Source organism: Primulina eburnea, chromosome 4, assembly GCF_022965805.1.
Source record: "Primulina eburnea isolate SZY01 chromosome 4, ASM2296580v1, whole genome shotgun sequence".
In the NCBI taxonomy this organism is placed as follows: Eukaryota; Viridiplantae; Streptophyta; class Magnoliopsida; order Lamiales; family Gesneriaceae; genus Primulina; species Primulina eburnea.
Genome location: NC_133104.1, coordinates 2,038,326 through 2,054,275, shown reverse-complemented (window position 1 = coordinate 2,054,275; position 15,950 = coordinate 2,038,326). Strand labels below are relative to the sequence as shown.

The 15,950-nt window shown below is 41.8% G+C and overlaps 1 protein-coding gene and 1 pseudogene across 1 annotated transcript; both read left to right on the top strand.

The window, feature by feature from the left end:
• Positions 1-188: 188 nt before the first annotated feature.
• On the top strand, positions 189-13,986 carry LOC140830553 (methionine aminopeptidase 1B, chloroplastic-like; annotated as a pseudogene).
• LOC140829565 (uncharacterized) lies at positions 6,066-8,347 on the top strand. Its single transcript, XM_073192880.1, has 4 exons — positions 6,066-6,557; positions 6,613-6,925; positions 7,019-7,596; positions 7,682-8,347. Exons 1-3 carry the CDS (start codon positions 6,066-6,068, stop codon positions 7,555-7,557), a joined length of 1,344 nt encoding a protein of 447 aa, XP_073048981.1. The 3' UTR covers positions 7,558-7,596; positions 7,682-8,347.
• Positions 13,987-15,950: the final 1,964 nt, after the last annotated feature.

The following is a 15,950-nucleotide window of genomic DNA, read 5'->3' as shown; positions in this document are numbered from 1 at the left end:
CTGAACACCTGTATTATAAAAGAATTTATTGCATAGAGTAAAAATTCTAATCCCAAGTGAGAAAATGAACCAAACTTCATCCTTAAAACTAGGAAAACCAACATAGCCAAATGGATAAGTTCACAAAAAATTACATACCCAAATTCCACAAAATGTAAAAACAATATGTTTACAGGCCCAAGGATAAAATTGAACCAAACATGGCACCTGGGCCACATTAACGAACCCAGCCTATTATCAAGGGAACCAAACGGCCCCTTATCAATCTTGCCCATCAAATTCAACCGCAAACCAGTAGTCTCCTGCGACAATAATGGCTTTTGCAAACTTCCCAATTCAGGTCATCATCTCTTCTTCAGGAAAAACCCAGATTATCAGCATCTTCCAGTGTTCTTATGGGGCCCCACTCTCCTGCCGCCACCCTTTGCCTTTCTCTTGTATGTGTTTTGTCTCTGGATAAGTCTTCGTATGTGTGTATGCATGTGTGCTCTATGCTTCGTTGAAATTTATTCGTTTTGCTTTTGGTATCCATGGTCATGATAATATTGTAAACTTCTGGATTGGGCATTCCTTTTACTTTGGTAGGGTTCTTTAAAAGATTTGGATGCCAATATTTATCACTCTCTTATAAGATTTTGAATTGAGACGTTCTTTTACATTGATTTTAGGTGCATTCTATGTCTGCGTAATCGTCATACGTGTGCCTTTACTGTTATTACTGTAAGCTTTAGTTCCTTCTGCTTTCGGTATCAGTATTCATGATAAGCTAGTAATATTTTGAATTCGACATTATTGTACTTTGGTTTGGGGCCATTTTTACATCTGAGCAACTGATCATGTTTGTACTTCATTATTTCAGTGAACTTGAATTCTTTGTGCAGTTTGATATCATTATTTGTTCATGACAATCTTGTAAAATTTTGAGTTGGAAATAATTTTACTTTGATTTTATCTTCATATTGCAACACGGGCTACAAAGTTGGAGTCTTTGTTCATTGAAGATTGCCCATAGTTATATAATATCAAGCTGTCGTAAGATGATATGTTCATCCCAATGTTTAAAAGATTAGAATCTCTATAGTATGAATTTCATGTGCTTAGGTTGAGTTTTTGTTTATGTAGCATTTTTTCTCTTGTGATATTGGTTTTAATTGTTGTCAAAATCTTGTTGTGAAATTGGATGAAGTTTCAGATTTAAAGAGGCATTTTGTTATTTATTCAAAGAAGCTATCGGGTTTGGAAGAGGCCATGAGAATAAGAAGGCAATTTTATGCTTTTGTAGGATTCTCATAGGTCACAAGTAGCCTGATGTGATTTTTTTATAATTTTATTACTATATGCTTCACTTATAATCTGGTGGTTAAAATAGATATCTTTTAGTATTTTTTACTACTATATTTTATTGACAGTGTAACTGTACAAGTAATCGAAAGCAAGATTTGTCAGTTGAGTTGGGCATTTTTTTCTGTAAAATAACTAGTATTGTTGTCTAGTTTCGTGTTCACGAGTTCATTTTCTGAACTCTAATCAATGTAAATAAAGAATTTTTAACTTGATTGATGTGGAACAACAATGTAGCCGGCCAGATTGGCTGAATAACAAATTTGATATAAAATTAGGTAAATGATGATTTTGTAATATGTAGAAATGTCTACCACACAGAATAATCTTATGAATAGATTTATTTTGTGAGTTAGAAATAACAGCATTGGTGTTTAATATATTGTGCTAAAAATTCAGTTTGTGACCTTATGGCCAAAATTGATATGTAGACTTAGATCCCTTGGTTTGCGACTTCGACATAGCTCAAATTTACAGAATTCCGGATGATGTTGTATTATCTTAGAAAAGGTTTTACAATTCGTCTGTTCTCGTTCGTTCATTAACAAGAATCACACCATTGATCTTCTTTATTTCACAATGCTTTGCTTCATTAAGTTATAAAATAGAAGGGGTATAATGAGAAATATCATATTCATCAAATGCAAACTTAGAGGGTATCGGAGTTGAATTATCCAAAGAAAAGGAGGTACTAGGAACAAGGTTTACTGGAGATTTTAAAGTCCGGCAACTAAGAAAATTGATGGGAACTACTGTTAAGATAAATCCAGATACGTAATTAGACCTAAAATACTACGGGGTGAGGGGATTGAAAAGATATTTGAATCTTTGTTGCCGAACTTGGAGACGACTCTTGATAGTCCAGTGGAACCACAAGCTTATATTGATGTATTTGTAATACACATGAAATGAGTTTTTGTTGAGATGAATTGAGTATTTTAAGTTTTATGTTCCATATGTTGAATTATTTGTATTGAACTTATTGCTATAGGTTCAAATCTTTATTAAACATACTTTCTATCTCGGTCTACTTTTGCCCAGCATTTAAAGATTGTGAACTTTTTTCTATCAACACAGGGAACGTGAGCTTCGGAAGTCAACTTTACTCAAAAGAAGGCCTCCTCTAAGGCATGGAAAAGTATCACAACGGCTTCCTGTGCCTGATCATATTCCTCAGCCTCCTTACCTTAGTTCAGAAGTGTTGCCAGAAATTTCAAGCAAACATCAAATTCATGATTCTGAAGGAATTTTCTGTATGAGGGCCGTTTGCCCGCTTGCCGCTCGGGTGCTAGAACATGCCAGATCATTGGTTAGGGTGAGAATTTACTGTTTTATTAACTCTAGTATAAGATATTGATACTCTCGGTGCTTGTGTCTCTTAGTGGTTACCTACATGTAGTTATTCGTTTGTTACCATCAGCTTCTGGTCAAAGTTTTCTTCTCACTCTGTGACTTAGTTAAGGCTCGTGTAGCCATCAATTAAGGATAGGGATGCAACTACATATCTGAATCAGAGTCTCGCCGACGGCTGTTGGGGGTTGAACATTTTGAATTACTAAAATGTTGTCACTAAGAGATGATGTTTTCTCTACTATTTGTGGATCTCGTCTAGTGATCTCCCTTTATTGATTTTTTTTGGGCCATGGTCTCGAAGGGCGCTAGGTCATAGTTACCAAAAGGCCACAAGGCAAGTTATCCCTTGAGCCTTGAACTAGCTTAACTGTTAATCCCTGCCTTGGTCTTCGAAGGCTCAAGTCACCTTAATTATAAGTCCCAGTCTTGGGAGATTATTTTTACTTGACCATTGAAAATTACTGACGGTAACTTGCGTCCTAGCCATCGAACTTTTTCACCATCTTATTAAGATATTATAATCTTCACAGATATGACAATCCAGTACTTAAGGATTCACCACCGTTATTCAGATTTTATAATTTTCTCATATGATATTAATCCAGTACCTATAGCTAAAAATTCTTCAAGTTTCACCTTTTCTGTGAGTGCCAAAGTCTTGCAGGATAATTTATCAGTGCTGTAATTAGAAAGCCAAATAAGTGTGCCAAATCCTATGCAGAACTAACAATCCTTGATTTGCATGGTGTTTTTATTTGTTCTTCTCTTTTTTTACCACAACTGATGATATTATTTATGCTTAGAATTTTTGAAAAAAAAATAGAAGATGACAGTTAATTGGATCTAAAACTAATATAAATAATGGAAGACTTAATCACAGCCTGGAGAAAATCTTCCTTTCTGATAGTATAAAATAATATATCTTACTAGTTAAGCACAGTGTGGAACAGAAGGCATGCGATTTTCTTTATTTTTTCTTTTGTTGATATATCTGTTTATACTGATCTTAAACCTTATTGTTTTGTATTGCATAAATAGAAGTTAAAACTGTAAAGTTGACAATTTCTTTTTGGTGTCTCAGTGACCATGCTGAAAATTTTGGCTATGGTGTGGACCATCACCATGTGGTGGACCGTGTGGTGGGACATGGCATTGGAACTATATTTCATTTTGAGCCTCTTATATTTCACCACCGTAAGTCCCTTTCTAGAGTTCCATCATATGTTTACCGGTGATGCTCAAGGGAAATTTAGGGTCCGATTCCGACAAATGTCACTTGTACAGACGCAGGTTTCAAAATTGTCCCGACCCTGAAATCACGAATAAGACCGTCGTTATAAGAGGGTCAGGAGGGTGTCCTGGCGTAACCCCTCCGACACTCAAATCAGTGACTGAAGATATGAGTGGAGAGCAGCTAAGTGTGCTGCTGAAAACAATATAGTGAATGCATTAAGTGAATACTCAAGCCTGGTATTTATAGGAGAATACCTGGCTCTTGATGGGCTTGTCTTCCATTTGGGCTAGGGATGGACCAAGGGTAGTGGACCCATCCATGAGGTATCACCAGTAGGGGTGAGCACTCGGTCAATTCGGTTACCGACCGAACCGAATTAGCCATAACCGAACCGACCGAATTAATTTTCATAACCGATGAAAACCGAGCCGAATTAAAATCGGTTAATTCGGTCGGTCAGTTTAAAAAAAAATTGTGATTTAACTCTAATTATATATGTAATTTTTGTTGAACACTACACTTTACACAAATGCATAAAAACATAAAATCACACACATCACAAATGTATAAGTTTTATTTGAACACAATCAATACATATTATATCGATTTTAAAATTAAAATATTATAAAAATTGATAAATAAAAAAAATTTATTAAATAATAATATTTATTATATCGGTTAATTCGGTTAACCGATTTCAATATTTTGAAAACCGTAACCGAACCGAATTAACCGATATAACCGAGTTTTTTTAATTTGAAAACCGAATTTTCGAAATAACCCAATTTCCGAATTGACTCGGTTCGGTCGGTTAATTCGGTTTAACCGAAATCTTGCTCACCCCTAATCACCAGTCTCCCCCTCCCGAGTCGAACTAAATCGTAGGTTCAAAATTCGATTAATTGGGTTGACCTCGATTTTCCCGCGACGAAGGCGTACCGTGTTAGAGAAATTTACCTGGTTTGTGTCAACGAACGATGTTATTGCTACGAGAATTACGGAGATCGACCTGCTTGGTCAGGTCGTAGGGGTTTGTGGGCAACGCCCCCAAAAGCTCTTCAGAAACAATTACTTGCAAAGGTCATGGCGCACATTTTCTTTTTGCCGTTTGTCAGTCTCCAACAATTTAAAAACAAATCAAATCGTAATCCTGCTCCGAAGGGAAAGATATCAAATCAAATCGCAATCTCGTTTTGAAAGGAAAGATTTGGTTCATGTTTCCCCTATAAATACAGGTAACCTCCTTATTTCATTCTCACTTCTCCTTTACAGAATTTCCTCTGCAATTCATTCACCGATCTCCTCTCCCGTACTCTACCCTAGTTTCGCCCCAACACTCATCGCCTCCTTCGCCCCTGCAGAGCACCTGCCTTGCCAAGCCCTCGCCCCAGGCCAGCCTCAGTGCCCTCGCCAGCGTGTTTGCTTGTTCGCGCCTCGCCGCCTCACCATCACCCTCGCCCCGAAACCTCGCCCTCGCCGTGCGCGCCTACTCGCCTAGTCGAGCCTTCGCCTCGCCATCTTCTGCTCGCCCTCACACCGCCCTCGCTTGCCCGTGCCCAGTCACCCTCGCCTTCGCCCACACAGCGCCCAGCCACCCTCGCCTTCGCTTGCCGTCCCCTCGCCCTCGCCTGACATCCCTTCGCCCAGTCGAGCCGTCTCCCCACTAGCCCGCACACTCGCCTCGCCCAGGTACATCTCTTGCCCTGCGTGCCTCGCACAAGCGTTCGCCCAAGCACGCAGCTCGCCCCTCGCCCTGCCTCACGCTCGCCCAAGTGCAGTTCTCTCCTCGCCCAGCTCGAGCGCCTCACGCTCGCCCGAACGCAGCTCCTGCTTGCCTCACTCTCGCCCGGCGTGCCCTCGCCCAGCACAAGCGCTCTCCCCAGCGCGTAGCTCGCCCCTTGCCCCGCCTCACGCTCACCCGAGCGCAGCTCGCCCCACGCCCTGCCGCACGCTCGCCCAAGTGCCAGCTCGCCCACGCCTGCGGGCACGCCCGCACGCTAGCCCGCGCTCGAGCCCTCTGCAGGCACGCCCTCGTGCTCGTCACCTGCTCGCTCTCACGATCCTATTCTTTGAGTATTCTTTCACGTCTCATCCGGGTCAGTTCTCTACTTTTCCTGTTTGATTATCCTTGACACTTATGTCTTCTTTCGATTCCGAGTCTAGTTCATCGAGTGACTCCGAGAGGTTTAGCGAGTATGGCGGGTCTGACGAGAGTAGGACTTCCCTAACAGATCTTGAATTTACCATTGATTCTCATGAGGAGGAAGTCACCACCCGTAGCCGCCCTGGCAAAGAAGTTCGCTATGTGACCCAACAGATGAACATATCGAATGCCGATAGCTTATGGTACGGTCATTTTTCATCCCACATCCCTCCTACTAGCGAGTCAAAACTTAGGACTTTGTGGCATATTCCTTCCTCTTATCAGATCATCATTCCTAGCCCAGAGGACCGGCCCTATCTAGCCCGTAAGGGCTGTTACACTTTCTTTCAGCCCTATTTCGACGCAGGCCTCCGTTTTCCCCTATGTGACTTCTTCCCGGAGCTGAGCAATTATTATCAAGTGCATCTAGGTCTGCTCACTACCAATGCTCTCCGCTTGATAAGCTGTTTCGCTGTGTTATTCCGGGTCCTAGACCTCCTTTTGAATTGCACTACTTCTCCTACTTCTTAGTTCTGTCCAGATCAAAAAAGGACCTTTTTATGTGACTTCTCGGTCTAGCCATAAGCTTTTCGAGGGGGCTCCTAATCATGTGAAAGACTGGAAAAAATACTTCTTCTTTATCCAGCCACCCAAAGAATTGACTTGTTCTACAGATTGGTACCGTACTTTCACCAAGCTTAAACTTTTCAAGGGTTACAAGAAAGATAAGGAGTATCTGCAGATAATGAGTATACTAGGAGATCGATGCTTTAGCATTCCCCAACTTCTATCTGAAGATCTCCTATGCTATGCCGGGTTAAGTCCCGCGAAAATTAGGATGAATGAGGACCCTGGTAGATATTCCCATTTCTTCACCCTTTTTGCATCTCTTTTGCTTATTGTGTTCTTTGATAATATTCTCTTCGGTTCACTGTTTTTATTTGCAGGTGTTAGAATCATGAATGTCGCATTGCTTCGCGAGGCTGCGAAAAAGAAGGCTGGGAGTTCATCCTCCACCCCCCAGAAGTCAGTCGTTCCGGAAGTCACGATGGGCACCAAGGGAGACTGTTATGCTGCTGAGAAGAAGAAAATAGGTTCTTGCTCCACTACTGCGAAGAGACCTGCTAGCTCCCCTACTGCTGTGAAGAAGAAGGCATGCTCATCCTCCTCCGCCCCAAAGCGAGCCTCCTCTCCACCTCCTCGAGCCAAGTCTCCTTCTCCGTCTGGTAAGAAGAAGGCGTCCACTGATCCTAGCCCGTCAGTCCCACAACAAGGTAAACGCCAGATTTCTGAGATCTCAGTCGTATCGGTCTCTTCTCCAGAAAGGTCTGGGTCAGACGAAGGGCCTCCCTCTGAATCGGGGGTACATCCTCTATACACCCCGGATTCGGCCATCGTGGGGCGGGGTCCTACTCCTCTGGATCAGAAGATAATGTATCAGCTTCCTTCCGAGACGAATGCAGCGTTCATGAGTTCACTGGGGTGATCTGAACTCACTCGCCGGACATGTAACAGTATCACTGAGGTATACTTCTCCTTCTAGTTTCTAGATTGATGTCCAATACATGTTTGAATTTTGTTGTCGTCTTTTCACTCGTCTACTTATTCAGGGCATAATGTACGTAGGGGAGTTGGTTGAGCGCGCTAACGCCACTCGATCTAGCGCCTACCAAGACTTACGCGAGGCAAGGCTCTTCGCGGACAGCTCCAGGTTACTATTGACGAGATGAAAGTGACGCATGCTAAGGAGCTTTCGGAGTCCCAAGCTCGATGTGACGAGCTTCTGAAGGAGAAACAGGAGCATCAGCGACCACACGAAGGAGAACCAGAGGCTGAAGGATGAGTTAAAGAATGCTCGAGCTGAAGCAGCACAAATTCGTCGGGACCTCAAGGACGCCAAGGCACAACATGCTTCCGAAGCCTCTTCATTCAAGGAAGAATTCCTCAAGTCCGAGGAGTTCAACGAGATCTGCGCAGGAAATCTTGCATCTTGGTGTCCTTGAGGTCTCAACGGATTTGTGCTGATTCAGTTCGAGCATTCTTTAACTCTTCCTTTAGCCTCTGGTTCTCCTTCGTGTGGTCGCTGATGCTCATGTTTCTCCTTCAGAAGCTCGTCACCTCGAGCTTGGGACTCCGAAAGCTCCTTAGCATGCGTCACTTTCATCTCGTCAATAGTAACCTGGAGCTGTTTGCGAAGAGCCTTGCCTCGCGTAAGTCTTGGTAGGCGCTAGATCGAGTGGCGTTAGCGCGCTCAACCAACTCCCCTACGTACATCATGCCCTGAATAAGTAGACAAGAGTGAAAAGACGACAAAAAAATCAAACATGTATTGGACTAGAAGGAGAAGTATACCTCAGTGATACTGCTACATGTCCGGCGAGTGAGTTCAGACCACCCAGTGAACTCATGAACGCTGCATCCGTGTCAAGGCTCGCGTAAGTCTTGGTAGGCGCTAGATCGAGTGGCGTTAACGCGCTCAACCAACTCCCCCACGTACATCATGCCCTGAATAAGTAGACAAGAGTGAAAAGACGACAAAAAAATCAAACATGTATTGGACATCAATCTGGAAACTAGAAGGAGAAGTATACCTCAGTGATACTGCTACATGTCCGGCGAGTGAGTTCAGACCACCCTAGTGAACTCATGAACGCTGCATCCGTGTCGGAAGGAAGCTGATATATTATCTTCTGATCCAGAGGAGTAGGACCCCGCCCCACGATGGCCGAATCCGGGGTGTATAGAGGATGTAGCCCCGATTCAGGGGGAGGCCTTTCGTCTAACCCAGACCCTTCTGGAGAAGAGACCGATACGACTGAGATCTCAGAAATCTCGTGCTTACCATGCTGTGGGAATGACGGGCTAGGATCAGTGGACGCCTTTTCTTACCAGACGGAGGAGGGGACTTGGCTCGAGGAGGTGGAGAGGAGCCTCGCTTTGGGGCGGAGGAGAGTGAGCTTGTCTTCTTCTTCACAGCAGTAGAGGAGCTAGTAGGTCCTTCGCAGTAGTAGAGCAAGAACCTATTTTCTTCCTCTCAGCAGCATAACAGTCTCTCTTGATACCCATCGTGACTATCGGAACGACTGACTTCTGGGGGGCGGAGGATGAACTCCCAGCCTTCTTTCGCAGCCTCGCGAAGCAATGCTGCATTCATGATTTTAACACCTGCAAATAAAAATAGTGAACCAAATGAGAATATTATCAAAGAACACAATAAGCAAAAGAGAGACAGAAAGGGTGAAGAGATGAGAATATCTAACGACGTCCTCCTTTAGCCTAATTTTCATGGGACTTAACCCGACATGGCACAGGAGATCTTCAGATAGAAGTTGGGGAATGCTAAAGCATCGGTCTCCTAGTACACTCATTATCTGCAGATACTCCTTATTTTTCTTGTAACCCTTGAAAAGTTTAGGCTTGGTGAAAGTAGTGTACCAATCTGTAGAACAAGTCAATTATTTGGGTGGCTGGATAAAGAAGAAGTATTTTTTCCAGTCCTTCATATGACTAGGAGCCCCCTCGAAAAGCTTATGGCTAGACCGAGAAATCACTTAAAAAGGTCTTCTTTCGATCTGGACAGAACTAAGAAGTAGGAGAAAGTGGTGTAATTCAAAGGGAGGTGTAGGGCCCGGAATAACACATCGAAACAACATATCAAGCGAAGAGCATTGGGAGTGAGCAGACCTAGATGCACTTGATAATAATTGCTCAGTTCCCGGAAGAAGTCACATAGGGAAAAGCGGAGGCCTGCGTCGAAATGGTGCTGAAAGAAAGTGTAACAGCCATTAAGGGCTAGATAGGGTCGGTCCTATGGGCTAGGAATGATGATCTGATAAGAGGAAGAAATATACCACAAAGTCCTAAGTTTTGACTCGCTAGTAGGAGGGATGTGGGATGACAAGTGACTGTACCATAAGCTATCGGCATTCGATATGTTCATATGTTGGGTCACATAGCGAACTTCTTTGCCAGTGCTGCTATGAGTGGTGACTTCCTCCTCGTGAGAATCAATGGTAAATTCAGGATCTGCTAGGGAAGCCCTACTCTCGTCAGACCCGCCAGACTCGCTAAACCTCTTGGAGTCATTCGAGGAACTAGACCCGGAATCGAAAGAAGATATAAGTGTCAAGGATAATCAAACAGGAAAAGGAGAGAACTGACCCGGATGAGACGTGAAAGAATACTCAAGGAATAGGATTGCGAGCAGGTGATGAGCACGAGAGCGTGCCTGCCGAGGGCTCAAGAGCGGGCGTGCGCGCTGGCGTGGTCGAGCTGGCGTTCAGGCGAGCGTGGGGCAGGGGGAGCTGCGCTCGGGTGAGCATGAGGCGGGGAAAGGGGCGAGCTGCGCGCTGGGGCGAGCAGGAGCTGCGTTCGGGCGCTCGGGTGGGGCGAGGGGAAAATTGCGCTCGGTCGAGCGTGAGCCGGGGCGAGCGCTCGTGCGGGGCGAGAGCGAGCGTGCTGGGGGCGCGCAGGGCAAGAGATGCGCCTGGGCGGGGCGAGTGTGCGGGCTGGTGGGGAGACGGCTCGACTGGGCGAAGGGATGTCAGGCGAGGGTGGCTGGGCGCTGCCTGGGCGAGGGCGAGGGGACGGCAGACGAAGGCGAGGGTGGCTGGGCGCTGCCTGGGCGAGGGCGAGGGGACGGCAGACGAAGGCGAGGGTGGCTGGGCACTGTGTGGGCGAAGGCGAGGGTGAATGGGCGCGGGCAGGCGAGGCAAAGGGTGTGGCTAGGCGCGCACGGCGAGGGCGAGGGCGAGGGCAAGGGCGAGGAGGAGATTGGCAAGGGTGATGGTGAGGCGGCGAGGCGCGAGCAGGCAAACGCGCTGGCGAGGGCACTGAGGCTGGCCTGGGGCAAGGCTTGGCAAGCCAGGCGCTCTGCTTGGGCGAAGAAAAGGCGAGGGGTAGGTGATGAGTGTTGGGGGGAAACTAGGGTAAAGTGCGGGAGAGGGAATCAGTGAATGAATTGCAGAGGAAATTCTGTAGAGGAGAAGTGAGAATGAAATAAGGAGGTGCCCTGTATTTATAGGGGAAACACGAACCAAATCTTTCCTTTCAGAACGAGATTGCGATTTGATTTGATACCTTTCCCTTCGGAGCAGCTCGGAGCAGTATTACGATTTGATTTGTTTCCAAATTGTTGGAGACTGACGAACGGCAGAAAGAAAATGCGCGCTTTCACCTTTGCAAGTAATTGTTTTTGAAGAGCTTTTGGGGGCGTTGCCCCCAAACCCCCACGACCTGATCGGGCAGGGCGATTCACGTAATTCTCGCAGCGATAACATCGTTCGTTGACGACAAACCAAGTAAATTTCTCTAACACGGTATGCTTTCGTCGCCGATAAATCGAGGACAACCCAGTTAATCGAACTTTGAACCTATTCAGTTTGACTCGGTAGGGGGAGACTGGTGATACCCCATGGATGGACGCACTACCCTTGGTCCATCCCTAGCCCGAATGGAAGAAAATCCCGTCAAGGGCCTAGGTATTCTCCTATAAATACCAGGTTTGAGTGTTTAGTTAATTCAATCACTGTATTGTTTTCAGCAGCACCCTTAGCTGCTCTTCACTCATATTCTCAGTCACTGATTTGAGCGTCGGAGGGGCTACGTCAGGACACCCTCCTAGCCCCCTTCTAACGGTCTTATTCATGATTTCAGGCTCGAGACAATTTTGAAACCTGCGTCTGTACTAGTGACATTTGCCGGAATCGGATCCTAAATTTCCCGTGAGCATCAACCGGTTTGTTAGTTACTATGAATATCAGCATGCACTGCAAGGGGACGATTGATTGTTATTTACTAAAATTTTTATGTATAGCAAGTTAAAAAAGCATCATACTAGGTGAGAGCATGTGTCAAATTGTTTGAGGTTAAAATAATGGCATTTATCGATTTACATAGTTTTTATTGTAACTTCTCTAACTTCTTGAGGGTAAAAATTCACGGTTAAAATAATGGCATTCATCAATTTACATAATTTTTATTCTAACCTCTCTAGCTTCTTGAGGGTAAAAATTCACGGTAAAGGAACAGTCAACATTATTTATCGCTTATTCTAATTATAAGTCCAACTTCGCTATTGAAAAACCATTGTCAGTGCTCAATCATTAATTGTTATAAATAAAAACTGATGCACGTAAGTGATATTATTTTTTATTGATTGTATGCCAAGCAGTAGCGAAAACTTTTAGGTTTTGTTTAGTTGCGAACTTATGAAATTTTCTGGTATGAGCTACTCTTATTCATGATTATACTTAATCCTTTCTCACTCTTTTTTCATGGTGGCCGGTATGGAAAATTGATCGTTTTTATATTTGATTTTTAATATTATAATATCTGTTTTAAGTTGTGCCAGGAACATTTTCAGTTAATTCATGGTACTGTGTAAATTTATGATTTCGAACTGTCTTTTTTATAACAATAGAAGAGAAAAATGCATGTGAAAAAACTTGGTTCCCCTGTGCTTGAGTTTGCTAGAATATTTCATGCCATAAAATTTAAGAGGAATTTTCTGGTTATGCTTGGTCGGCCTTTCAAAGTTTTATTGGATAACAATATTCTTCGAGATGATGTTGGTTTTGAATCTTTAAAAGATTTGTTTTGTTTAATCTCCTCTTTTTTGAACTTTCTACACATCATTAGTAGGGATGTTTTTTAATCTTCGGCAAAGATATGAAGAATGTACCTACTTGTAATGTTACATAGATATAAGAAGAGTTCATAGAAGATACTAAAAGTGTTTGGTTGACCAAAAACAAATTAGTTTCATTTTAAATTCAATGAGGTCAAGGATATCGTGATAATGACTGTGTTTTGTGTCTAATAAGATATTGTGATCATTTCTTATTCTTATTTCACAAGTTTATTTTTTTGGATCCTACTTTCCCACAAAAAAATCGGGGGAGGCATGCCTTTAGGGGATAGAATTCACTCATGTTTAAGCGGTAGAGAAATTCCTTCTCTTCCCCTCGATCCATTGTACGTGTTCTTCTGGATCCTGATTGTTTTAGTTAGTTTGCTATGCAATCATGTAAATTAGTATTCTTGATTGCCCGTGTTATATAATTATGTAAATTATCTTCTTCTGCAGGTAATGACGAGGCTGGCCGTATGGTTGTGGGCAAACATCCACCATTGGTGAGTGCTGTAGATTTATTTGTCGTATATGTTATTCTTTGTTGGCTGAGATGACTGATTTCGAACAATATGAACTGGGGAGGAATACCAAATCTTGACTTGCCCCTTCGATTAAAATTGAACTTTGCTACAAATGCTTATTTGCTGATAAATGTTCAACTGTTGCCAGAGCATGAACAAATTTCTGATTTTTTTTTTCTCTATTTGATTTGATAAAGAGAAGTTTGCCATTCGTGCAGAACCAATTCTTACATTGAGACCTACAGAGTGTATAACACGGGAAGACAACTTGACTACTCTAACAGCCAATGGCTGCCCCGCAGCACAGTTCGAGCACACAATTCTCATTACAAGAACCGGGGCTGAAATTTTGACTAATGCTGAAAGGACGTGTTTAATTTTTTCCGGGCTTGTCGTCTTACATTTTCAAGACAGTCAGCATAAGCTCAGGTATTTGTAAGAACAGATGGATCGGCTTCTTCCTGCCATCAAGCCAAGAGAAAGTGGCTATTGCAGCAAGTTTTACCATAAGTTGCCATATTCGCTATGGTTTGGAGAGGGTTCTTGATTATAGTACCACAGAACCTACGCTAAAGCGGATGTGCAAAATTTACTTAAAGAATGGTATCTCATGTCGGTGTCGCTGACCTCTCATATGCCTTAAAAATTTTCCTTCAGCTAAGGAGAAGTCTCTTGTATGATCTCTGCTGTGAATTCCATGTAAATTTTCCTTCAGCTAAGGAAACATGTAACGCTAATGAATGCAATATTGACTTTATAATTCCTTGTAATTTAAGCTTTTACTTGTAATTTCTTCTTTTAATCGTATAATCGAGACCTACGCGGTCGACCTAACTAGCGTATTCACTGTGGAATACTCTTGTTTGTCCAAATTTTGTGATTATGCGGACATGTTAGGTGATAAAAGCACTGATTTAAATGAAAATTGTGATTTCTAAACACAAAACAATTATGAATATCTAATGTAATTGTTAGTTATAATCTAGTAAGAAAAAATATGAGCTAAAACGAAAGAGTTAAATAAAAATGATATTAGAAAAGATAAAATTCTTACCATGATAATTATTATTATTATTATTATTATTATTATTATTATTATTATTATTATTATTATTATTATTATTGTTGTTGTTGTCTGTGCAAAAGGGGTAATAAAACGAGGGAGATCTCCCTCCCAAACAAAGCCACGCATGGCCATCACTACATGGCGAGCCAACATAAATCCGTGTTGAACGGGGAGAATAACTAATGGATCCCTTGTGTTGCAAAGAAAGAAACCCAAATGAATTTTCTAAGTAATTTCAAGATTAAATGTGGTCGATTTCAAAAAAAAAAAATGATGTATTTGAAAGACCAAATCAACTATTATAGAAATCTCTTACTCAATGATATTGTATAGATATTAAATATGTTATAATTACCATTTGTCTGGAAATTTTCTTTCTGTGTCTTGCTAATTTCAAATATCAGTACATCTAAATCAAATTTAGTGTGTAAATTAAAGAATATGCATGGTTAAATACCCTGAAAATTATCTATAAAACCAATAAAAATGGTTTCATATCCAAAATCCTATCGGTTTATATTTAATTTTACTTCTTCTTTTTTTAATTCCAAAATTATATTTTGTCTTTGGCAGTGATACCTCATGGATGAGCTCACTACCTCTGGCTCATCCCTAGTCCAAATGAAAGACATGCACATGACATGCTCATGTATTCTCATATAAATACTAGGTTTGACCATCCAGCTCAAGGATATTTGATATACTGTTTTTCAGCAGCACCCTTAGCTGTTCTCCCCTTATATCCATAGTCTCTGACTTGAGCGTCGGAGGGGCTACTCCGAGACACTCTCCTGACCCCTTCTAACGATAATCTTCGTGATTTCAGGCTCAGAGCAAATTTGAAGCCTGTGTCTGAACTAGCATCACCTGCTAGAATCATATCCTAAATTTTCAATGAGTATCCGACACATTTCTTCCATGTTGATTATTTCTTTATTTTTGTTCTTGAATTTATCATTTAATTAATTGTATCAATTTGATTTCAAGCGCATCGGCACATGTACAAGTCCCACACCTACAAACTACAAGAATATATGTATTTCTTACACGCACAAATTTTATTATGTAATCTTAAATTAATAAAGTTACAACTAAAATTTTATAAACTAATAAAAATTCTGTTTAAAGAATTATATAATACCCAGTCAATTTTCAAACACATAAATTTTATTTAATATGGCTAAAATAAATATGTAAAAATATTTTTATTCAAGTATATAATAATATATTTTCAAAAAATAGAAAAGGATCTTGTTAAATTTAATTTAATTTATATATCACACATCACGGTTCCGACCAAAGGAGCTAGCTAGCTATATATATTTTCTTCGTGTTTATTTGGTCTTCTCCTTCTGAAACCTAAACCCTTCCACACCAATTGTCTATCTAAGGTATCTGATAAAGCCCAGATTCGAAAATATTTCCCCACCCATTTCTATTCATCAATCAAGAAACAATTATCTGCAAGACAAGATACATACATATATATATATATATATAGCTAAATATGAGTACACATTATACATACATATATATAAATATACGCATGGACGGAAAAAGCCAAATGTAAAGTCATATGCATGCATGCGCATGCAATCAAATTGTACAAACACAAGACAGAGAAGTGAGGGATCAGAAGGAAACAAAGTGAAAAGAGA